Genomic DNA, 26976 nt, shown 5'->3' with positions numbered 1-26976 from the left:
CTGGAAGCCTGGAATATGGCCAATGAAGCGAGTCTGGAAGCCTGGAATATGACCAATGAAGCGAGTCTGGAAGCCTGGAATATGGCCAATGAAGCGAGTCTGGAAGCTTGGAATATGGCCAATGAAGCGAGTCTGGAAGCCTGGAATATGGCCAATAAAGCGAGTCTGGAAGCCTGGAATATGGACAATGAAGCGAGTCTGCAAGCCTGGAATATGGACAATGAAGCGAGTCTGGAAGCCTAGAATATGGACAATGAAGCAAGTCTGGAAGCCTGGAATATGGCCAATGAAGCGAGTGTGAAAGCCTGGAATATGGCCAATGAAGCGAGTCTGGAAGCCTGGAATATGGCCAATGAAGCGAGTGTGAAAGCCTGGAATATGGCCAATGAAGCGAGTGTGAAAGCCTGGAATATGGCCAATGAAGCGAGTGTGAAAGCCTGGAATATGGCCAATGAAGCGAGTCTGGAAGCCTGGAATATGGCCAATGAAGCGAGTCTGCAAGCCTGGAATATGGCCAATGAAGCGAGTCTGGAAGCCTGGAATAAGGCCAATGAAGCGATTAGGTTTCCTCCACTCCTCAACAGTAGCAACATCATGATATTTTATATTACCAGCATACTTGAGCTGCCCCAAAGGAATTGTGCTTGCAATATTTGATATGATTTTACCAGAATACTGTGTGAAACATCTGTAAAGCCATAACATCAGCTGCAGAGGTAGGCAAGGATTACATTACCACCAACAATAACATTGAAAGTTAATCGGTGATGCCCTTTCCAGTCTGTTGCTGAAGATACAAGAGCTTGCTGCACATAATCTACTATAGCATCAGAAAGGTCAGTGAAACTTTCCATTCAAAGAGGTCTGCTCATTTCCGGAGTAGATAAAAGGAAAATAAATGGATGACCAATTTTCATGTAGGATCTTACTGAATATTCAGAATGCATTCAGTAAAATCCCTTACTGAAGGTAAGAAAACTTGAGCAGAGCTGGGGAGTAACATACAGACATGATTGTCAAACAAAAGCATATTATAAATAATCAGGTCCCTCCCAGGTTTGCAAGTTGTGACTGGCTGGGTATCACAGACACTTAGCACTTGATCCACAGTCATACAAAACTTTGTATCAAAACTTTGGATGGGGGAGCCAAATATCACATTTTTCCCCCAAACTGACAGTTCTAAACCTATATAACATACTGAAGAGGAGGAGGAAGAGAACGTAAAGAGACTTTAAAGGAATTCAGACAAACTGAATGAGTGGGCAAAATCAAGTAAAATGGAATATAATTTGAAAAAACTTTGAGATCATCCAGTTTGATACACAAAGCACAAAACTTTGCTCCACAATCAGACATCCATTAATGTGGAGAAAACAATATTGTGAATTTGCCAGAGATGCAGTGGATAAGTGGAACAACTAATATGATATTGAGCCAATGAAAGATCATCCTAGTTTGTGCAGTTAAACAGGGGATCAGCCCAGGTGACAGAAAGAACAGAACATCATTAACCTCCTGGACTAGAAATGAATAAAGAACAAGAATCGTTGAAGATACATTTTAAAGAAAATTTGAAAGTCTATTACAATGATGCAGGAAAGATATTTTTAGTTTCAGAGAAACACGGTTGGCAGGTAGGAGTATCAGAGGAAAGCTAATTTCGTAACAGAGTTCATAATTCATTTAGATCTATCATTGATAACAAAAAAGGTCAAAAGAAGAAACAAAGTCCTCAATTGGGGTAATGCTTTACAGTGACATGTAATTTACCAATTGTTGATTGGAAACATAAACTTGAAGTTAAAACACTTTTAAAGCAATTGGAGAAGAGTTTCAAAGGTTTAGATAAGCATATTCTCATAGAGAAAAAAGTGTAGGACTTCCTGACAACATAGTGAATAGGATTGGATAAATCAAAGAAAGAGGAGGTATATACTGGCCACCCAGAGAAAGCTGAAATCATGTAGAAAATGTTGACGAAGTAGGAAAGCCAAGAGAGGGTATGCAAAAATAAAAATAAAAATAGATCCAAAGTTTCTATATAAGCACATAAAGAGTAAAATATTGACTAAGCGTAGAGTAAATTAGGGACTACTAAACAACGGGGTGACCCGTTGGGGCACCCTTTGAGAGAAAGGTAGTACAGCCTGATGTGACCAGAATGAACATGACATTTTCCTGAATGCTGTTGGTATTGCTTAGATTTGGAAATTGAAGAAGAAAAACCAGTTTATTAAAGAAGAAAGATGCGTAGCAAGGCAAATGTAGCTCCTCCTCGTTTAAAGGACACTTTTGATGGCAACATTTCTGGTTGATTTGCTACCCTTGTGCCTCCCGTTGTCATTCTAGAGACGTGCAGTCCATTCATTCATGCGCCGTCTCTTCATCTCTTCTGCTATTTATTCTTTGTCTCTGATCTTGGAGACATGCATTTCTCAGCTCTTTTGTCTCTTCCTCTCTCCTCCTCCTGTGCCTGTTGTCATTTTGGAGATGTGCATGCCTCTCCTCCTCGGTCTCTTCTTCTGTCACCTTTTTTGTCCTGAATCTTTGATCCTGGAGCCGTGCAGCCCTGGCCTCATCCGATTCTTGTTCTCTCCCTCTCCTTGCCGCTTCCTGATGACGTGTGGTGTCATTTCTTGACTATAATATCCCCCTTCTCTTTCCATGTGGCATAAATAGACTGACCATTTTTTTACCCTAATGCTGGATAGAAGATATGAAGTAACACCAAAGGAAGCTGTGATGATGTGGTTGGCGCTCTCCTAAATGGACGTGACATAGTCACCGCTGTCTTTTGACTGCAGCAAAAGGTTTTATGAGTGTCTTGAAGAATGTCATTAATGGTTATGGGATGTTATGTCATGCTTAAATTTAGAGAAGATCCGATGTTCAGTTTTTGAATCTAGTCAAGACTTTTATATATTGTGGGGACCATTTTGAGTTATTTTCAAAACCTTTGATTTGTTGCAAAAGTACAAATGGTGGCTAATAATATATTTCGTTATATGATAAGGGTTTTCACCCTTTTTTCTTGCTTTTCCTAACAGCTCTGACTTTGGTAGTGGGTTTAGATTTTTTTTCTGTATAACAAAATTATTATATTTCAATATTATGAGTTAATTTAATTTTATGAATATAGGGTCTTGTGATTGTAACTGTATTTTTAACACAATGTATTTGGTGTTTTTTTTTACTTATAACATATATCTTCTTGTACTCTGTATTCCTTTATGCAGAAACTAATAAAAATATTGAAAGAGAAGTACGTCATTACAATAAGATTTAATGATCCCTTATTGATGGGTGGCAGTTAGATCTGTCCTAATCCTGCACATGCTGATGGTGATATGTGACCGCTCGAAATAGAGCTGCCCTGCCCTTTTGCTCTGCTTGGTTTCACTGCTGAGGCTGGCCGTGCGCATACGTTGTGGTGTCACATCCCAATCTCCATGATGGCGGATCAGCTCTCGAGTGAAAGGCAGCCTGGTGATTTTTGCGAATGAGCAATTTTAAATGAATATATAACCCTAAACTTTGCCTACATTCTGTAAGTTAGCGCATTTTAAGTTGATTGAGCCGAAAGAAGTGCCACTGTAATGCACCATTTGCGCTAACTGGAGGTCACAGACAGACCGAGCATGAGATTTTTAGTAGTATATAGATAGATAAGTAGATAAATGTGATACAAATGCAATGTTAGCATTCATTACAAAAGGATTAGAATATAAAAGCAAGTATGTAATGTTGAGGTTTTATGAGCACTTGCAAGGCCTCACTTGGAGTACTGTGAGCTGTTTTGGATCCCTTATCTGAAAAAAGGATGTGCTGACATTGGAGAGGGTTCAAAGGAGGCTCACGAAAATTATTCCAGGATTGAATGGCTTGTCATATGAAGAGCATTTGATGGCTCAGGGCCTGTATTCACTAGAGTTTAGACGAATTAGGGGTGACCTCACTGAAACCTATCAAATGGTGAAAGGCCTTGATAGAGTGGATGTGCAGAGGATGTTCCCTTTGGTGGGAGAATCGAAGACCAGATGACACAGCCTCAGAATAATGAAGTGGCCTTTTAGAACAGAGAAGGGGAGGAATTTCTTTAGCCAGAAAGTGGTGAATCTGTGCAATTCATTGCCAAAGGCAGCTGTGGAGGCCAAGTCTTTATGAATATTTAAGGCAGAGGTCAATAGCTTCTTGATTGATCGTGGCATGAAGGAATAAAAGGAGAAGGCAGGACTTTGAGGATCAGAGGAATAATGGATCAGCCATGATGAAATGGCAGAACAGACATGATGGGTCAAATGGCCTAATTCTGCTCCTGTATTTTATGGTCTTATAAAGGTAAACTGTGTGTTGGCATGAGTAAGATTTGTAATGATTTTTTTATGACTGATCCCTGAACAGAAGATGTACCAATATTACAGATAAGACAAATGAATGTGATAAGGGTGGAGGAAGCAATTAAGTAGCTTATCAATCCATTATCTCTGAAAATGGACAACTTGCTAAGCCTGAATGTCATGACATTAGATCCCTGACTACATTTTTTTTAAGCAACACTCATAAAAAATCTTTTTACCCCCAGTCCTGGTGGTCCAAAACATCAACTCTGTTCTTTTCCATCGATGCTGCCTGGCCTGCTGAGTTCCTCTGGCATTTTGTGTGTGGTGCTCGGATTTCCAGCATCTGCAGATTTTCTCTTGTTTACAGTTTTTAAAATCCTATTTCACCACATGCATCAAGCCATCTGTAGCAGCCAGTATAGCCTTTAATATTATACTGTTGTTAAGAAAGTGAGGCAGTGAAAAATCTTGCTGTTACTGGGCAGTTAGTATAACATCAGAGGTGGGTAAGTTAGTAGAAATCATTCCAAAAGCCACTGTGTGAGAAGGTTGAGTCTGATTAACCTGATTGAATCTTTTTATTGATGATTGATAAGTGTGTTTACTATCATAAATTTTAGCACAACTTTTGATCAGGTGAGTTGCACATGACATAAAAGTGAAATCCCAAAGAATCACAGGGAATATGAAAAATTTGATTGAAATTGACTCAGTGACAGGAAACAAAGAATAATGTTGACTTTCTTCTTAAATGAGCTTTCATAGGTCTCCATACTTATTGTAATATGTTTTTAATACATGTATATATATATACACACACACACCATGGTAAAGAGGTGTGCTGATGTTGTAGAAACTGGCCATGCAGTCAACAGTAAGGAGGAAAGTTTTGGACAACAGAAAATTTTTCATTAAGTTACCAATGTATATTGGCAGATTTAGTTTACATAATGTCAGTCAATTTCTATTTATTTGACAGAAATAATTTCAATCATTTCCAATTATTTATTCGGCACTGAAAAGTCTGAAACATTTCCAGATGTGATATTCAATAAATGTCCAAAACTTAGTAACCAGTGAATACTACACCATCTAAAGCTTAGAGGTCACCAGTGACCAAAAAACTCAACAGTACTAGTCATGTAAAAGCTGAGACTACAGGAGCAGGCTGGGGGCTAGTATACTGCAGCAGTGACTCCCTTCCCAAATAAGCAAGGCTTTTCCACCATCTTAAAGACACAATTCAGGTATGTGATAGAACAACTTTTAAGAAACACAGTGTTATTCAGGTGAAAGCAGTCCACTTCAATGGCATTTAGTTAACCACATTAAACATTCATTCTCTCCACTTCTGGTACACATTGGCTGCATATGTACAACAGTCTGCATATTTAGAGGAACAAATTTGTAATGAGATCGCAGACTTTTGCAAGAAATACATAGTTTTTATAGTAGGCGATTTTAAGTTTCCACATATTGACTGGGGTTCCCATACTGTAAAAGTACTAGATAGGATAGAGTTTGTCAAATGTGTTCAGGAAAGTTTCTTTAATTAGCACAAAGAAATCCCAAGAAGAGACTGTGTAATACTTGATCTCTTTTTAGGGAATGAGACAGGGCAGGTGACTAAGGTTTGAGTAGGGGAAGACTTTGCATCTAGTGATCATAATGACATTAGTTTCAAAGTAAATATGGAAAAATATAGGTCTGGTCCCCTGGTTGAGATCATAAATTGGAAAAAAAGCCAATTTTGATGGTATCAGAAAAGATTTGGCATGTGAGGATGGAGACCAGCTGTTTTCTGGCCAAGTTGTACATGGTAAATGAGTGGCCTTCAAAAGTGAGTACCTAGTTTGTACGTGCCTATCAGAGTAAAAGGCAAGGATACAGGTTCAAGGAACCTCGGCTTTCAAGAGATATTGGGCCATGGTTAAAAAAAAAAGGAAGTGCATAGCAGTATAGGCAGGTGGAAACAAATGAAGTACTTATAGAGTATAAGGAGTGCAAGATAACTCTTGAGAAAGAAAGGAGGGCTAGAAGAAGACATGAGGTTGCCCTAGCAGACAAGGTGAAAGAAAATCCTTTGAGGTTTCTGCAGATATGTTAAGAGCAAAAGGATTGTAAGGGACAAAATTAGACCTCTGGAAGATCAGAATGGCAATCTGTGTGTGAGGAGCCAAAAGAGATGGGAGATCTTAAATGGATTATTTTGCATCTGTATTTACTTAGGGGATGGACCCTGAGGCTATAGACATGAGGCAAAGCAGCAGCAAGGTCATGGACCCTAAGCAGATTACAGAGGAGGAGGTGTTTGCTGTATTGAGGTGGATAAATCCCCAAGGCTGGACAAGTTGATACTTCAACCCTCTGGGAGGTGTGCAGAAAATATAGGGGCCCTAACAGAGATATTTAAATCATCCTTAGCAACAGGTGCACTGGAGGATTGGAAGTCAGCTAATGTTGTTATTCTATTTAAGAAAGCCTCTGAAAATGAACCAGGAAATTATAGCCTACTGAGCCTGACATTAGAAGTGGATATGTTATTGGAAGGTGTTCTAAGAAACTGGATCTATGAGTATTTGGAGAGACATAAATTGATAAGGGCTGGCTTTGTGCATGGTAGGTAGTGTATAACCAATCTTATAGAGTTTTTGAGGGCTTTACTCAGACAGTTGATGAAGCCAAGGCAGTGGATGTTGTCTACATGGACTTTAGCAAGGCATTTGACAAGATCCTACATGGAGGTTGGTCAAGATTTAGTTGCTTACCATTCAAGATAAGATAGTAAATTGGATTAGACATTGACTTTGTGTGGTAGTAGATGGTTTCCTCTCTAACTGGAGGCCCGGGACTAGTGGAATGCCACAGGGATCAGTGCAGTGTCTATAGTTGTTTGTCATCTATGCCAATGATCTAGATGATAATGGGGTTAACCAGATCAGCAAATTCACAGATACACCAAGATTGGGGGTGTAGTGGACAGTGAGGAACACTATCAGACCTTGCAATGGGATCTGGATCTACTGAAAAAAAAGGCAGATGGAACTTATGCAGAAAAATGCGAGGTGTTGCACATCGATAGGACCAGCCAGATTAGCTTACACAGTGAACGGTAGAGCACTGAGGAGTGTGGTAGAATAAAGGGATCTGGGTTGTGAAAGTGAGGAACAAGCTGCCAGTGCTCAAGCATATGAGCTTGATTTCAACATTTAAAGGTTCAAAAAGTTTCAAAGGTTAATTTTATTATCAAAGCAGGTATGCAGTATAAAATTCTGAGATTCGTCTTCTCCAAATATATCACGAAACAAAGAAAGCCATGGAAATTGTTGACAGAAAGACATCAACAACCCCATACACATAAAGAGACAAAAACTTGCAAGCCGCCAATACCCTCCCTCATATAAAAGAACTAACGCATCGCCCACACAGAAAAGCAGCAACAAGAACATCAAACCCCCAACCCCCTTTCTCGTGCAGAATAATTAACAGGTCGCCCACATGGAGAAACAGCAGCAAGAACTTCAAACCCCCAACCTCCTCCCTCGCCCAAAAAAACTATCACATCATCCATCCGGAAGAAAGCAACAAGGACATCAAAAGTCCAAACTCCCAACATTCCGATCAGCAACAAGGAAGAAAACACAGAAAACTGAGGGAGACCAATATGAACTTCTGTCCACACCAACAATCACAAAAAACTCAGAATCTCGATAACTTTCTCTGACAGTGACTCGTACACAACAGCCTTCCAAGGAGAATGATCGCTCAAACACAACGACCTTCCAAGGAGAGTGACTTGAACACAGAACACAGTTCAAATTTGGAAAGTTACATGGATGGGAGGAGTATGCAGGGCTATGGTACGGTATGGAACTAGGCAGTTTAAATGGCTCAGCATGGACTAGATGGGCCAAAGAGTTTGTTTCTGTGCTGTATTGTTCTATGACTCTGTACTAAATGCTTTGCAGTTACTCATCCAGTCCACCCCAATGTTACCTCCCAAATCCGTGCACTCTTCCACAGACCGAGTAATTTGTCCTTCTTGTGATGTATACTTGGGAAAATATTGCGCAGAACTGGAAGGATTCGTATGCCTGTCATGGTACTACATTTTTATTTAGTTTCAAGACAGATGGTGGATTTTGTTTCAACATCTAATCTGAAAATGGGCCACAGACACCACAGCCTTTTCTTTTTTTTTGCTTGAATATCATCTTGGGTATACATTGAAGTCTCTGGGGAAGAATGAGAGCCACCATCTTGTGTCAGATAGACAATGCTTTGAGGTGGTCATTGGTGGGATGGTGATTAAATTACTGAACTGGTATCCATAAGCAAAACCATTTACAGTGCCTATAAAAAGTACTCACCCCCCCCCCCCCCACCCTTTGGAAGTTTTCATGTTTTACAACATTGTACCACAGTGAATTTAAGTCATCTTTTATGACACTGATCAACAGAAAAAGACTTCTTCGTGTCAAAGTGAAAACAGATCTCTACACAGTGATCTAAATTAATTACAAATATAAAACACAAAATAATTGATCTCTCTCTCTCTCTCTCTCCACTTCCCCCCCCCCCCCCCCGTCTTGTTTTACGGCAGTTGGCACCAGGCTTAATGGTGCATTACCGCCACCTTCTGCTCCGGAATGTGCGACAGACTCACATTCTAAATCCCTTCACCCAATCGCTCACACACACACGTACCATGACCTACACTTCATCCTTCCATCTTTGGCCATCCTAGTACCCTATTCCTGTTTATCCATCATATCCTATAAAAAACCCCTGTACCCCTTAAGAAAGCTAAAAATATCCTAACCTGTGCTCTCTCTCCCATGCCCAGCAACCCTTTTAATGTGAATTCCTGCACCCCCAATCCCCTTAGATTAATTCTCATCATCTCTCTGTATCCCGTATGTCCTGCAACTCAGAACTACATGTTCTACTGACTCCTCTTCCTGACATTCCTCACACAATCCTGTCTGGTGTTTCCCTATCAATTTCAATGTTTGGTTTAGTGCACAGTGCCCCACTTAACCTATTCCACACAATTTCCTCTCTTCTGAATCTACTACCTACCCTAGTACCTGCAACACATTTTTTGTATTTGATATAAATGCCTCCCTTTCCCCTCCCTGTCCCATATTTCTTGCCACATTTGGTTGATTTTTTCCCAGATTACACAATTAACCTCTGCTTTACTGATACTAATGTGCATTTCTATATTTTCTTTCTTTAATGCACTCTTTGCCAACTCATCCACCCTTTCATTCCCCTTCACCCCTACATGAGCTGGAACCCATAGAAATTTAACCTGACCTCCCTGATTTGCAACTCTTGTGACTGACTGAAGGAATTCATGAAGTACATCTTGCCGGCTGTTTGAGTGAGAAGACCTTAAACTTGCTAGAACTGAAGATGAATCTGAGCATATCAATGCTTTGACTAGTTTAGTTTTCTCCACCCAACGCAACGCAACCAACACTGCCATCATCTCCACTGTATACACCACTAACTTATCAGATGTTCTTCTGCTGATTGCAATTGCTTTTGCTGGTATAGCCACCCCAAACCCTGTCACTCCTGTTTCAGGTTCCTTAGCACCATCTGTATAGACCTGAGTATAATCACTATACTTTTCCATCACATGACATTTAAATACACTTACCAAATCAGTTTTATATTTTCCTTTCCTTTTTACCTCTAACAAATGCCAGTCTACATCAGGCCATACAAGCTTCCATGGAGCTACAACCGGATAAACTACTGAAGGACTTATCCTTAGATCAAACACTCCACATTCTCTAGCAATATCATTCCCTACCCGACTAAAGTTTTCCCTCTGAAACCTCCCATTTTCCCAGGACTCCTGCACACTCCTTTAGTAGGGTGAGAATCATTGTGTCCCTGCAAATTAGCCCAGTAGTTTGCCATCAATTGCATCCTCCTTAAATCCAAAGGCATTACCCTTATTTCTACCTGCAGGGCTGATACTGGTGATGTTTTAAAAGCCCCACTGTACATTCTCAAAACCTGAGCCTGAATCACATCCAGTTTCTTTATAAGAGACCTAGCTGCTGATCCATATGCTACACTTCCATAATCCAACACAGATCTTACTAAAGCCACATACATTCCCTTCAATGCTGAACAACTTGCTCCCCATTCCCTATGAGTTTTCTCTACTGAAAATCTACATCCTCAATCATAACCCCACTCTACCACTTCATCAATTGCTCCTTGTAGTTTCCTGATTATATGCTTCATGTTCCTGCCTCTTTTCCACAAGTCCCCATCATCTGCAAACAGTGACCTACCTATATCCACTGGTACCTTTGTGAAGACATCATTGATCATACTGATGAAAGGTAATGGGCTAATCACACTACCCTGAGGTGTGCCACTTCCCACTATGTACTGTTTTGATCATTCTGATCCAATCCGAACTTGAATTTTTCTACCAAACAAAAAATCTTTAATCCAATTAAAAACTCTCCCCCCAACCCCCATCTAGTTGCAGTTTAATTAATAATCCTTCCTTCCACATCATATCATAGGTTTTTCCAATGTCAAAAAACACTGCAACTACTGATTCTTTATTTGCCTGGGCCATTCTTATTTCAGTCTCTAACCTTATCACTGAGTCCATGGAATTCCTTCCCTTCCTAAAACCACTCTGATAACTTGCCAGCATTCCTCTCTTCTCAAGATCATACAATAACCATTCTGTTATCATCAATTCCATTACCTTACATATATTTTATGCTAGTGTTATTGGCCTGTAGCTAGTGGGTTTTGACCAATCCTTGCCAGGTTTCCTTATTGGAATTACTACTGCTTCTTTCCATGCAATTGGTAATCTTCCCTCCTCCCACACTCTGTTATAAAAATGCAGTAACTTCAAGAGTGCTCCTTCTCCTAGATTTTTTTAGCATAACATAGCATATTAGATCTTTCCCTGGGGAGGTTGGTCTTGATCTCTTTATTGCTCTCACTATTTCTGCCAAAGTAAATGGATAATCAATTATATCATCTGTTTCTTCCCTCCTGTTTAACACACCTGGGTATTGATTCATTGTTCTTTCCCTTCTCCCTTCTTCAGACAAATTTTCTGAACTATGTATCTTTACAAATGATTTGGCCATGATCTCAGCCTTATCCTTGCTGGAGACTGCTGTTTCCTCCTCAAATATCATTACTGGATGTTCCCAATCCCTTCTATCTCCCCCCCATCCTCTTAATCATTCCCCATACCTCTCCCACAGGCGTTGGTCTTCCTATTTTGTTGCAAAAACTCTTCCAACTTGCCCTTTTAGCTTGACGTATAGTTCTTCTCACCACTGCCTGTGCCTTCTTATATTGAATCAAATGCTTGCATATTATGGGTCCTTTTAACTAGCCTGAATGCTCTTTTTCTGTTTTTTTACAGCCTGACAACATTCCTCTGTCCACCATGGCACTAGTTTTCTATTCATCCTATTTTTACTCCTGGGTATAGATCCTTCTGCTGCCATAATAATTGCTGAAGTTACTGAATGTTTAATTCATCTATATTTCCAGAAATGTCAATCTTTGTCAATGCTTCTTCACTTAACTTCTGGAACTTACATCAATCCACTTTTCCAAACACCCACTTTGGGAGCCCACCACCTGGTCTTACTTCAACTCTTTCACCCACTGAACATAAAACTGGGTAGTGATCACTGCCTACTGTTGAAGCAGTCCAAACTCCCCAGTTACTAATGCCAGCCAAGATATTAGACACTAACGCAATATCTAATACCGACTCAGTTTCTGTTGTTATGTTTATCCTTGGTCCTCTACCATCATTCATACACACCAAATCCCTTTCTTCCATCTAATCTTGAATTACCTTTCCATTTGAATCTGTAATCAGATCCCCCCATATTGTGCTGTGATCATTGAAATCTGCACACCACACTACTTTGTCTGTTTTGTACTTGTATCCTTAAAAGGCTGTCCAAATCCAAACTTTTACATGGATTGTAGTAATTAATTATAACCACTCCCTCCCCTCTCTCCCACATTTCCACCACTATGTATTCCTGATCATCTCCTTTTTCCAGTACCCTATACGGTATACCTTGCTTGATTAACATAGCACAACCCCCTCCTCCCCCTAGATTTCTATCTTTCCTTATCATTATATACCCATATGCCACAAAGTCTAAAGCTGGTTTCAACCAAATTTCCTGAATACACACTAGATCCAGTTTTACAACCATTTCCTTAATAAAGTCCTTAAATTCCTGGCCATTGGCCAGTAAACTCCTTGCATTCCATTGCAAAAGAATCACCATAATGAGCATTAACCAACCTATGACACTTCCTGGCTTGACTGATTAGTGAGGTTCTCCCTCACTTCTTCCCATGTCAGTCCTACTAACCCTAAATGGTTTACTGCTGCTTTGACCACCAGCTGAATTTTGTCACTTTTTGACTTTACCTCAGCCGTACTATTAATCATTCCTGCAATGAATGTTACTAGAGCTTTTTTTTCTGCATAAATCCTGTCATTTGTTTTTTGTTGCATTTCTCACATCCCTATAGCTCCCTGTTCATTGGGAGCATTATTCTGTTCTCTTGACATTCTTACAGCTTTTGCATAAGTGATCTTTCTTTTCACACTTATTTCTTGAATTTTATTCTCCCGTCTCATAACCTCACACCCCCTATATGCCACATTATGAGCTCCTCCACAACTACAGCATTTTGGTTGCACTCCTGTTCCGCACTTTCAATATTCATGATCACCCCCACATCTAGCTCATCTCCTCTGCCTTTTACAGTTTTTAGCTATGTGTCCAAACCTTTGACAATTATAGCACCTCAATGGCTTTGGCACATATACCCTTACTGGGTAACTCATGAAACCCAGGAACACTTTCTCTGACACTCCTTCAAATTCAATCAATACTGCTTCACTTTCCTTTTTCATTCCCTCCTTTGTTCTTTTCAGTCTTAGAACATTAACTACCTTTCCCCCTTTGATACTCCTCTTTATCTCCTCCATGTTTATACTCATTGGTACACTCGTAATCACTCCTTTACAACCACCATTTCGTGCTCCCACCTTCCCTGTATATTCCACCTTGCATTTTCCCATCTCTTTTAGATTGAGTGCTTTCTCAAGTTGTTCCTCATTCGCACATCTTACCAATAGATTGTCATCATTAAGGACTTTTGCAAATACTATTTCCCTCATCTTATTTGCCAGAGTTGTTAGCACAAACGGGTTAATTTTCTTCATGTGTCCTTATGCCTTCTCATTAAACCTAATTATGACAACACCTCCTCTCTGAACTTGTTCATCTTCCTCACTTTCAGAACTCTCTCCACTGTCATTTCTTATTCTTTTATTCCCTTTGTCTCGGTTTTCATTCATCCATCCCCTCACTATCTGCTCATTCCCTTTATTTCTCTCTTCACAATTATCCATTTCTCCTCAGCTGCCTACCTCTGATCCCAAATCCCTATCCCGCTCCTTCTCCACTCTCTTTCCCTCAGCCCCTCCTCTCACCTTGTCTGCCATTACCGGACCCGGGCAACCCCCTCCCAGCAATTCCCACTCCTTCCCCACTCTCTTTCCCTCAAAAGTTCCAAACCACATTCACGCATGCACCAACCAGCCAGCCATAATTGATTGCTTAGGTATTTACCCCCTTTAAAATGACACACCAAATCATCACTGGTGCAGCCAATTGCTTTTAGAAGTCACATAATTAGTTAAATAGGGTGTTGCAATTGATTGTGGTAAACATACACCTGTAGTTGGAAGGTCCAACAGCTAGTGAGTCAGTATCCTGGTAAAAAGTATACCATGAAAACAAAAGAAAACTCCCAACAACCCCGTGATAAAGTTGTTGAACAGCGTAAATCAGGAAATGGAAACAAGAACATTTCCAAGTCACTGAATTTTTCCATTGAGAGTAGGTGAGATTCAAACAAGAGGACATGAGTTGAGAGTTAAGGGGCAAAATTTAGGGGTAACACGAGGGAGAACTTCTTTACTCAGGGAGTGGTAGCTGTGTGAAACGAGCTTCCAGTAGAAGTGGTAGAGACAGGTTTGATTTTGTCATTTAAAGTAAAATTGGATAGGTATATGGACGGGAAAGGAATGGAGGGCTATGGGCTGAGTTCAGGTAGGTAGGACTAGGTGAGAGTAAGTGTTCAGCATGGACTAGAAGGGCCGAGATGGCCTGTTTCTGTGCTGTAATTGTTAAATGATTATATATTATTATATATGCAGCTTAATAGGAGAGTGGCAAAGAGAAAGCCGCTGTTGAAACAAAACTCACATGAAATCCCAGCTAGAGTTTGCCAAAAGGCATGTGGGAGACTCTGAAGTCAGCTGGAAGAAGGTCTATGGTCTAACGAAACCAAAATTAAGCTTTCTGGCTACTAGACTAAACATTATGTTTGGTGTAAGCCAAACACCGCACATCTTCAAAAACACACCATCCCTACTGTGAAGCATGGTGGCAGCTGCATCATGCTGTGGGGATGCTTCACTCCAGCAGGCCCTGGAAGGCTTGTGTAGGTAAAGGGTAAAATGAATGCAGCAAAATACAGGGAAATCCTTGAGGAAAACTTAATGCAGTCTGCAAGAGAACTGAGACTTTAGAGACACACGAGTGAATCTGCAGATGCTGGAAATAAATAAAAACACAAAATGCTGGCAGAACTCAGCAGACCAGACAGCATCTATGGGAGGAGGTAGTGACGACGTTTCGGGCCGATAACCCTTCATCAGACTTTAGAGATTTGTTTTTCTGTAAGACAATGATCCCGAGCACAAAGCCAAAGCTACCCAGGAATGGCTTAAAAACAACAAAGTTAATGTCCTGGAGTGGCCAAGTCAGAGTCCAAACTTCAATCCAATTGAGAATTTGTGGCTGGACTTGAAAAGGGATGTTCACTCACAATCCCCATGCAATCTGACAGAGCTTGAGTGGTTTTGTAAAGTAGAATGGCGGAAAAGTTGCAGTGTCCAGATGTGCAAAGCTGATAGAGACCTATCCACACAGACTCAAGGCTGCAATTGCTGCAAAGGATGTAAATGTTTATGCAATAGTTATTTTGTGTTTTATATCTGTTTTAGATCGCTTTGAAAAGATCTGTTTTCACTTTGACATGAAAAGAGTCTTTTTCTGTTGACCAGTATCAAAACAAGTCAAATTAAATCCATTGTAATTCAATGTTGTAAAACAATAAAATATGAAAACTGCTGGGGGGGGGTGAATACTTTTTATAGGCACCGTATCTTCATTTACCGGTATGTGATTAAGTCCATACAGCTGCTGGGCAGTGAACTAAATAAATCAGAAATCAATCATTTGTATCAGAAATGGTAACCAAGAAACTACTGGATTCGCTACTGTTTTTAGGGAAGAAAATTTGCTGCCTTTAACTATCCAGGCTATATTTAAATTCATCACCATCAGTCTGGCACATGCAACTGCTTGCTCTGTTTAAAGGTAATTAGTGATTGTCAGTTTGACTTATTCTTTTTGAAAAGATAATGAAGTGCATTTCTGAGGACAGTGTGGTAGGTACAGCTCTGCCTGAGTTGTCAGATGTGATTTGTTGCCTGACTTCAATGACACTGACAATGCAAGACAGCTTATAAAACTACCAACAGTGGGACAGTCTGACGACGCCCAACATTCAGCTTGCAATCAGAGTCCCACTCCACAAGATGTTAAAGAACAGTTTATTTACCTATTGTCGCCATCTCCAATTGCCTCTTCATCTCAGCCCTGGGTAGGAAAGGATAGTCCTCCTAGGACCCAGGAACCTGTAGGTCTTCACTTTTGGAAAATTCAGAGTTTTCTTTTGAAATCACTATCACCAATAATATTAAAATGAATATGCCTGGGCTCTTGGCTTCTGCCATTTTTTTGTGAGTGTGAATATAAACTTAATCAGGAGTCTTTGGATTCTTGGAAAGTGTTCTTGGACATCTGAAGGAATGAGACTATGACTCCAAGCTGATTGTTGGCCACCAATTATCACTTAACTTGGGCCAATGGTTAAAGCTGGAACTTTATTTTGTCTATTTTAACAATTATTTCAGCTCTGTGGAAGTGGAAATAGAATAAGAGGATGATTTGGCCCTGATTTGTTTGACAGGGATTTGTACAAATGTAGTTTGAAATTGTATAGGGATAGCTACGTCAATTCCATTATAGATAATGCTGGCTATATCTGTATGAGAAAACCCCATGTGAAAAAGTTAAACATAAAAGCGGTAATATCTATGAATTTTAATAAAATCAGCCCTTTTTTAAGCTAAATTATCGTTGGTTGAACTGGAAGAACCATGTAAATTGAGCGATTATTTGCATGCACATTGTAAACAAGATAGCAGGAATAAATCCAAGTAAAGATGAAGTAAACATTCAAACTATAATAAGTATCAGTTATGAACAACATTACAGAAAATGTTCAAATTAAAATAGCACCATTTGATGTCCAGAAAAGATTCTTAGTGTCAGAATGTTTGGATATGGCCTAAGTAGGGGTGGGGGGGGGGGGAGAAAGAGAGGAAGAGGAAGAGGGAGAGGGGGAGAGACAGAAAGAGAGAGAGACTGAAGCAGGTCAACAATTTAAAAATAAGTGTTGTAGTATTTAAAGGAAAAACAAATAAATTAACACCAGGCCAACAGGGCTATTAACTAAATCTCTCAAATGGAAAGTTAAATGCAATACTGTAGCCAGAAACAACTCAATGCTAAATGAATACTGCTCTTTTACACTGTCTGTGGAAACAGTAGTCCTCTTTCCCAGACGAGGGTAAGCAGGGAACGTAACGTTACTGTGCTTTGGGTCAAGTCTCAACAAGACTTTGACGAAAAGAAGAAACTTAAATACCACCATCATGAATCCGTAATTAGATGGAACATGAATATTCATGAATGCAATTGCCGAGCTGGTTCTGCATCCCACCTGCAAGATCCCAATTCATCAGGTGTCACATCAATATTACAAGTTTCTGGTGTCAACATCGTAGATGATTGATCCTGTCCCAACAAATTGATGGAACCATGCAGAAGGCATGAACACTCTGATACACTGGATCGCAAGAATCTGCAAAGGATTGTGGACTCAGCAACTCAATCCCGGGTTGCATCAAGAAGACGACATCCTTTGCTAAGGACTCTTACCTTCTGGGACAATGTACTCTTCTCATTACTCCCATCAGAGCAGACCGAAATCCTGTGCCAGCCATCTGGCAGGAATGTTCAAGGACATCTTTATCTCTCACTGCTACAGTCAGAGGTTTCCACCTGCTTCAAAAGAGCAACAAACTCACACTCTGGAGCTGAGTAATCCTTCTGAAACTTGAGCTGCATATCAGTGCTGAGATCTCTGTTCACGCAGTAACATGTCAAATCACTGTCGATAACACCGTCAACCACTTGGCAGATAATTGAGACTAGATCAGTGGGATGGTTATTAACCGGACTCGATTTGACTTGCTTTTCAGAAACAGGGCATACCTAGGTAATTTCTCACACTGCCAGGTAGATGCCAGCTTAGTACTGGTGCAAGTATTTCTGGAGTTTTGGTGTTCAGCAATATAGCTGAAACAGTTCTAAAGTTTTTTCTTTTCCCCATGCTCTCAGCTATTTCTTGATGTAGTGAATGATATTGGTTGCAAACTATTTTCTGTGATAGTGAGAATCTCAGGAGAAAGCATGTCCTGGCTGAACACGTTGGCAAATGCTTCATGTTATCCTTTAGCATTCTTAATCTCATCATTGTTGAAGTCCCCTTGGGTTAATTGTATCTACTATTCATGAATGAATGGGACAGGACTGCAGAGTTTTAATCTTTATTATTCTAAATCTATACCCTATTAATTTTGTTATGGGGAATAGTTTGCTACAGTTTATTTCATCTATACCCCTCATAATTCTGTTACTTCAATCATGCTCTTTCTTACTATCCTTCACTCCAGGGAAGAAATACCTAACCTCTTCAGTCTGTTTGAAGATGGGATTTTGTTTCCTCAGGGTGTCAGTACCTCCAGTTGAACTCTGTCTTTTTGTGTGTTTCCCCCTAGCTGTCAGTCTGTGGTTTTGTATTGCCATGTGCTCCTGTCCCCACTCCTGCTCTACTCCAGCCCCTGTATTACTGAGTACTCCATCTCTCGTCTGTTTCCTATTATTACCTGTATTGCTGCAACCTGTGTCTCATTGTGCTCCACCTATCACCTGCCTCTCTGTTTATTGTTCAGTGTATTTCAGTCCTGTGTTTTCACCTGTTTGTTGCCAGATTGTGCCAGTGAATTTTCCTGAGCCTTTCCAACATTTGTACCTGTACTCTGTATGAATATCGACTCTGCCTGTTTCCTAATTCTGGTTTTTAGATTTCTCTGGATGTTTTGATTTCTGCCTGAACTTTGATGCCAACTTTGTTGCCCCTCTAGATTTGCCTCTCAGTAAATATCACAGTGTGCACAGTACTGGGTCTGTGATCGGGTCCCTGCTTCCATGCCCTGACAGCACAATCTGGCCAGAATGGATCCAGCAGACCCTGGCCGTCCTGGAACAACATGGAGTGATGCTGGGGAGACACCAGAACCAGCTGGACTCTGTGTTCAGGGCAGTGGAGTCATTTTCTGCCAATGTAGCCAATCCTGTGGCCCTGTCACAGTCATGCCAGCTGTCCCAGAGCACCCACCAACTTTCTGCGACTGCATCCTCTGCCCTGCCCTCCGCATTCTCATTTACTCCTCTCGTCCAAGAGCCCCATCTGTCTCCTCCAGAAAAGTACTCAGGTGAGCCTGGTACCTGGTGCTCTCTTCTTGCCCAGTGCATCCTCATTTTTGAATTACAGCCAACAACTTTTCCAGCTGATCGTGACAAGGTAGCCTACGTCATCACCCAACTGTCCGGTCGGGTGAGAAAATCTGGGAGGCAGGCTCTGCTTTCTGCAGTAGTTTTCAGTTATTTTCTGAGGAGAAGAGAAAAGTGTTTGATTGCTACAAACATGGGAGAGAGGCTGCCCGTGAAATACTGCACGTGCACCGGGGGTGCAGATCTGTGTCAGATTATGCCATAGAGTTCTGGACCCTAGTCACCTTCAGTGGCTGGAACTCGGAGATAGAGTATGACACCTTCCTGAATGGCCTCTCCAAAGACATCAAAGATGAGCTGGTCACCCAAGGCCTTCCTGCCACCTTTGAAGCCCTGGTGGATTTAGCCATCCATATTGATGTTTGCTTTCAGCAGCGCCGCAGAGGGAGGGGATTCAGAGGGGCACTGGGTGAATTCCAAGCTCCTCATTAGTCTACATTGTCCTGCCGTTTGCCCCCATCTACAATCCAGAGCCCAAAGCTATGAAGGTTGACTGTACCTGCCTGACACTGACTAAAATATACTGAGCAATAAACAGAGAGGCAGATGATAGGTGGAGCACAATGAGTTACAGGTGGCAGCAAAACAGACAAAATGAGAGACAGAGTACTCAGTAATACAGGTGCTGGAGTACAGCAGGAGTGGGGACAGGAGCACATGGCAACACAAAACCACAGACTGACAGCTAGGGGGAAACACACAAAAAGACAGAGTTCAACTGGAGGTACTGTTACATACCCCGTAACTGGGTGTCTAACCAGCAGAGAAAGAAGAATCCATTGGAGTCTGGTGGTACTATATTCAAAAGTGTTTATTAGTAAAATCAGCAAATCAATACCAATAATGCAAATATTTAGATAACACACATTAGCAATAATAAACCTAAAAGTGTGGGAATAATAATAAGCAATAATAAACAAGCTCTATCGATGTCTAGGGGATAATGAATTGCCATAGAAAAGTATAGAGTTCAGTTCAGTTCATACATGCTGAAGTAGATATTGGTTGTTGTGTTGTAATCATTGGAGAGAGAGAGAGAGAGAGAGAGAGAGAGAGAGAGCAAGCGAGATGTAACAGCTACAGTCAGGCAAACCTTCCTTTGCGTTCTTGATCCGTCGTGTCATTGTGGCCATTCAGTTATGACCCCTCTGTCCTTCAGCTAGACCGTTCTTCTGTGGTGGACTCGTCACTCTGGCATGAGTGGACACACACACAAGTCCCCACCGGCCCTGCTATAACACTCTGAGTTTTACTGACCAATCACTTTGATCGGTCTCCGATGCCCCACACCTTCCCGTGGGTTCCAACACTCAATCAGTGTCCACTAGTGTGTCTCCTGGTGTGTCTGAAGGATGTCTCTCCAGACCTGACTTTTATCCCTACTCACGGGGTCTCAGTTGTCAATCAATTTTGAATGGCTGTGTCCATCAAACCTGCCCACTCCGGCTGTCCACTGAGGAATGTTAATGAACAGATGGTACAAGATAAATAACCCTCTCAGAAGTCATAATACGGTGAATCAACAAGTCTCTGTCCCCTCTCTTATCTGTAGCAGATGTTCTTGCATGTTTTCTTTTCCATTTCTCTCTCTCATGAGCAGCATAGCAACAGTAACGGTTTCTGATTCTCCTGGGGTGGGGGGGGGGACATGGGCAACTCTGCACCCTTCTGCCCATCAAAGCTGTTCATCCTTCATAACAGTACTGACACAGGGATTGTATGGTGGAATTTTCTACCAATGCTATCAAGGGTAGATGCATTATCTAAAATAAATTATGGTGAAAATGAAATCAGAGGCATTTATCCTTTATGACAGTTCAATCATTACCTGTGTAGCCACAGTGTGGGAGCTACAGCATATCATTGAGTCATAGAGAAGGACAGCAAACAGAAACAATCCCTCTGACCCATCTAGTCCATGAAGAAGCCATTTAAACTGCATACTCCCATCAACCTGCACTGGGACCATTGCCCTTCATACTGCTACAATCCATGTACCTATTCAAACGTTGCTTAAACATTGAAATCGAGCTCGCATGGACCACTTGTCCTGGCAGCTCATTACACACTGTCACAACCCTCTGAGTGAAGAAGTTTCCCCTCACACTCCCCTTTAGCTTTTCACCTTTCACCCTTAACCCATGACCTCTAGTTGTAGTACCACCCAAACTCAGTAGGAAAAGCCAGCTTGCAGATACCCTATCTATGCCTCTCTTAATTTGGTATACCTCTGCCAAATCTCTCAATCTTCCATGTTCTAAAGAATACTGTCCTAACCTATTCAAATTTTCATTATAACTCAGGTCCTGCTGGGGGTTACATGCTTATTAAATCAGTAGATATAAATTCTCTCCCTCCTAAATGGAAAGGTCTGTATCAAGTTCTACATTTAGGAGGAAGAGAAATTCTATCTACTGATTTAATAAGCATGTAATCTCCTGGTTTGAAAGAGTGAGTGTTACTTTCCCCTGGCCTGGGCAGTGGCAGCACAGCCTAGCATGGTTTGCCCGTAAAGCTCCACAAGGGGCTTGGGCATATTGTCAGATACTTTCAACAGTCTGGATAAGGCCAGCTTGTGCAGGGGTCAATAGGGGTCATACTCCTGTTGGTACTTTAAAAGGGGTTAGTGATGCAGTGATTCCCAACAGGGGCACTAGGGGAAATAGAAGTCACCAGAGGGCATTTGATTCTTGGGTGGGGCTTTAAGCAGCACCCCAACTTGAGGCACGAGACCTGACCAACCATTAGTAAAGCAAGCTCTTCAAGAAAAACCACATCTGAAACTCAGTAACCTCATCCAAACTTACCAACCAGACAGATGTTATTGGGGATGCATAAATTAGCAACCAGGATGCCCAACAGTTCCCCTTGACTCGCGGCACAGAACAAGTTCAAGCAATTTAACAGTTGGTAAGTTGAGTACACCCTCTTAACTTCCTGTGCAGATCTGCAGAAAACAGGTCACACAATGATACAGTGTTGGGTGGAACCGAACGGTGAAATGGAGTCAATCAGTGAATATCCCGGCATCGAGGATCTCTTTTGAGGTGTTCAAACCAATCACGGCTTCAGATGTGCGGTCAAGAAACACCTTTGGGAATTATGAAATCTTGCGTGATTAGTCAATTGTACTAAATGGAATAGTGTAATGGTATCTTGCTGAACACCAGCTCTATCCCGACTAACATTCAGATTCCAGTCTGAATCCTGGTCAATGTAATTTTCACTATTATGATCATTTTCGTCTTCACCTCACTGTTCCTTTGCATGCCATTACCATTGTTCCATCTATGTCAACACACTACCGTCATCAACATCCAATAGGTATTCCCAGTTTGTGTTATTTTTTAATTTTAATTTAGCACTGTTAATGATGGATAAATATGTACTGATGATCTCTATGAGTTTGAAGGTGGTGAAGCCTTGAATTCTAATCTTGCTAAGAAACAGAAACTACAGAATGTGCATCAATACAATGTTACATACCTGAAGTATGGTTTTATTCCATTCTTATCAGATCAGCAGTGCCCTTTATGTCTTAGTTATAATACTGTTGTGTCTAATGAAGCTATGAAACCATCAGGATTGCAGGAACACTTCCATAAAAGGCACCCTGAAAGGGCTACTTATGGTATACTCTGTGGCAGAAGATGAAAGAAACATTTGAAAAGAATTGCACACACGTTTGCCAAGATAGCTAAAAATCATCTTGATCGTGGTCTCGTTGCATCTTATAACATTTCCAAAATGTTAGCAAAGTGTGGAAAATCTCATACAATTGATGAAACAAAATTGAGTATCAACTATGTAGAGCTACAAAAAACAGAATTTGGGATACTGCAGGATGAGTCATTTGTGTGAGGCAATGAGGCATTGTTAATGGCATATGTACAGGTTTCAAAAATGGAAAAGTTTACAAAGGGATTCATTCTCATAAGAAGTCAAAAGAAATATCAATAGATATTTATACCTATGACAAACTCAAAATGTACATTGAGGATAAAAGTATTCACATTAGGAACATGATTTCTTGTGCAACAGATGGAGCACCATATATGATAGGTTGCTATGTAGGTTTAGTGGCATTTATGAACAAAGAAATTTGAAGTCTGTTTGCAATCCATTGTGTAATTCATCGTTGCCATCTTGCAGCAAAAAACCTCAGCCAAGAACATGTTTCAAGCATGACTCTTGTAATTTGTACTATCAACAAAAATTAAGGAGTATTCATTAAATACCAGAATATTTCACTAGTTATTCCTAGATAACAAAGAAGAGTTTGAATGCTTGCTTCTTCACACTGAACTGTGTTGGCTGTCAAGAGGCTGCTGCTCAAAATGTTTCTTTGATCTTTTTGACACTGGTTGAATTTTTGCTCAAAGTCAACAAGAGCTTGGGAAACAAGTTTGAACTTTTATGTTGAAACGTGTCATGCCAATCTCCCTCTAGATTATATTCTTTTATAGTAGTTTTCCATATTTTAAGAGGCAATTTCACCCATGGGTTATCAATAGTGTTTATGTACCTTTGCAGGTTGTTATCAGCCAAAATTGCTTGTATGGGGCTGGGATCTACCCGTTCCTCAATGTTTTTCCATTGAGCGTCATATGATGGGTTGCACCAACATATCACAGCTCTCAACTGTGCTGCAAAATGATAATCTCTAAGAGAAGGTAGGCCCCATCCCCCCTTTTCCTTTGCTAATTGCGAAGTTTTGAGATGAACTCTAGGCCTTTTACCCTGCCAAATATACCTTGATAGCATCTTGTTCCATTCATTAAATCGATTATGATTAATCTCTATTGGTAGAGTCTGAAAGAGATATAACAGTCTGGGCAGTATATTCATTTTAATAGACTCAATCCTTGAACTGAGATTGAAAAAAGGAATCAGGTTCCATCTTGGGGGGACGTCACGTGATGACATAGGATCGAGACGTGGAAATCCAGCTCTCCCGTAAAAAACTAATAAATTAATGTTTAAGTGAAGAAAAGTTAGTAAATATTTTCTAAAAAATACATCTAAACTACTCAGGAATTTCCTTAAATATGTCTCCTAAACAGACGCAGAAGAAAACTACTACTTTGAAGACAGTACAAGCTGGGCCAGCCACCATGAAGGAGCCTCGGACTCAAGTGCATCTTGCCTCCGGCGATACAGAACAGGAATCGGCGACAACATCTACAGTCTCCAAGAAGGAACAACAGGAACTGCGTGTGTGTGAAGGAAGGGACATGCGCAAACACGAGCAATTTGAACTACAAATCCCAACTACGATTGGAAGTGGAAGTGAAAATGAATCCGAGGTGGATTTGGATTCTCTGGAACATACAGAGGAAGATGAGGAGGCAAAAGAAGAACAACAGGAAGAGGTTGGAGGTGGAAGATCTTCTGGAGACATAAGAAAAGTTTTGGTGCAAATAATGCATGAATTAAGAGAATTAAAAACATTAAAAAAAATAAAAGAAGATATTAAAAATATGAAGACTATGTTTGATAAAATGGTGAAAAAACAGGAGAAAGTGGACAAGAAAGTTAAAAAGTTGGATGAAATAACAGGAGACACTATTGATAGAGTAAATAAAATGGAAGATAATATTCTTGCCTGGACATCAGAAAAAAAAATGACTGTTGGAAAAAATAGACATGCTTGAAAATTTTAGTAGACAAAATAATATTAAAATTGTTGGTCTCAAAGAAGGGATAGAGGGAGAGGATCTAATATAATTTTTTCAAAAATGGATCCCGGAAAATTTGGGAATGGAAGAGGGAACCCAGTTGATTGAAATCAAAAGGGCCCACAGAGCCTTAAAAACCTCAACCTGATCAAAACCCACGCCCAATCTTGATAAAATGCATAAGATACCAAGAAAAAGAAAAGATCCTGAAGGCGGCTGCCCAACGTACCAGAAAGAGAAATGAACCATTGATGATAGAAGGGAAAGCAGTTCTTTTCCATCCTGATATAAATTATGACCTTTTGAAGAGAAAGAAGAAATTTAATCCAGCAAAAAGAGTTTTATGGGAAAAGGGTTATAAATTTATATTGCGCCACCCGGCAACACTAATAATTTTTTTGGATAACGGAAAAAGAAGATTTTTTACTGATCATCGGGATGCAGAGGAGTTTGCACAAGAACTCCCAAATATTCACTAGACACAGTAAGTATTTAAAAGTGAAGCAGATTAAAGATGAAGACAGGGACAGTGAAGTGAGTTGATGGACATTAAGGACAAAAGAATATTTAAATATACTTTTAATTATATGATACGGGGGAGAAACTTAAAAATTTGAGAAAAATTAATTGAGAGTAGATATTATTTTTTCTTCTCTTACATATACTTTTTTCACGCTACGGGGGAGCTGGGGGAACTTCGGATCAATCGCTATGGGATTCACGTGTGTAATCATGGTGTTTGCCATGACCCGCATAACGGAGGGGGGTAATGTTGTGGTTTTTTTTTCATTCACAACATTAGCAGGGGGGTTTTTTGTTTTTTTTTTCTTTATAATCTATTTTTCTTTTATTTTTCTTTCTTTGCCTGGATGATCGGAGGGGAGACACATAGCAACATGGAGAATTTTAACATAATTCCCCAATGTGAAGCTATTGGCTGGAGATGGCCAAACATCCATTTGTGGTCTGAACTGACCGCAAGAACCTGGCCTATATTCAAGAGATAAAGTGATTACTCTTGCACCAGGCTTGCTTGTGTTTCCAGAAAAAGCAAAGAGGTCCTGAAAAGAGATTTTAGAGAGCTAGGTAGAAAGCTGAGAAGAAGAACCTGCAGGGCAGTACTTTCTGGATTGCTGCCTGTGCCACACACCAGTGAGGATAGAAACAGGATGATTTGTTTCATCAAAACAGAGATGCGAAGAAATTTCTTTGGCCAGAGGGTGGTGAATTTGTGGAATTTGTTGCCACGTGCAGCTGCGGAGCCCAGGTTGTTGGGTGTATTTAAAACAGAGATTGAGAGGTTCTCAATTAGACATAGCATCAAAGGTTATGGGGAGAGGCTGGGAAATCGCACTGAGGAGGAGAGAAAAAGGATCAGTTATGATTAAATGGTGGAGCAGACTCAATGGGCCAAATGGCCTAATTCTGCTCCTATGTCTTATGGTCTTAAAGATCAGTTATGCAACTGTCTATGTTCTCCTCTGCACTTGGGCCCACCTGGTCTATGTCTCTCCTGGTAGTTCATTGGTTAAAGGTACAGAAGCATTCCATAGCTTCCCCAGCCCGATGATAGATCGGCCTATTGTGAGGCTTGTGGGCTCCCATTATGTTGACAAGCTACTATGATGTCACTAGCAGGACCACATGGTCTACTGACTTTCTCACCTGTGGTGTTTCTAGTCTCACTGAAGCTGAAGTGGGTCCTGGTTTATTAAAGGTTACTTTCATTGTAGTGTTCTTGCAACAGTTGATCAAAATGTGAATGGAGAGTGACCGTCCCCAGATGCGGTTCTGAGCTCAGTGTTTGAACAAGTCGAGGGTACTCAGCAGCAAATGGAAACAGGAATTCTCAGTGTTCCGTACCATGTAACTGAGATGAGTAGTGTCCACCTACACTTCTTCATAGGCTTCATCCCAAATGTGGTGCACCCCCTTTCCCACACCATACTGGGGTGCAGACTTACATTAGACACCTGGCTGAAATTGGTAAAATTAATTAATTAGATCAGCTGAGCCTCCTGAAAAACAATCATAGTTCTCAATCCATACAGGCGTTTGAGAAGACAA

The 26976-nt window shown here is 40.6% G+C and overlaps 1 protein-coding gene across 1 annotated transcript in view; it reads left to right on the top strand.

The window, feature by feature from the left end:
• The first annotated feature begins 246 nt into the window (after positions 1 to 246).
• LOC140728630 (NXPE family member 3-like) overlaps positions 247 to 26976 on the top strand; it is a 72875-nt gene continuing 46145 nt past the window's right edge. The window contains 2 exon segments of the mRNA XM_073047631.1: positions 247 to 526; positions 18802 to 19274. Of these exon segments, the coding sequence (XP_072903732.1) occupies positions 247 to 526; positions 18802 to 19274 (753 nt within the window).

The sequence above is a fragment of the Hemitrygon akajei genome, chromosome 5 (genome assembly GCF_048418815.1).
Source record: "Hemitrygon akajei chromosome 5, sHemAka1.3, whole genome shotgun sequence".
Taxonomy (NCBI): domain Eukaryota; kingdom Metazoa; phylum Chordata; class Chondrichthyes; order Myliobatiformes; family Dasyatidae; genus Hemitrygon; species Hemitrygon akajei.
Note: the sequence above shows the minus strand (reverse complement) of the source record. Positions and strands in the feature narration are given on the sequence as shown.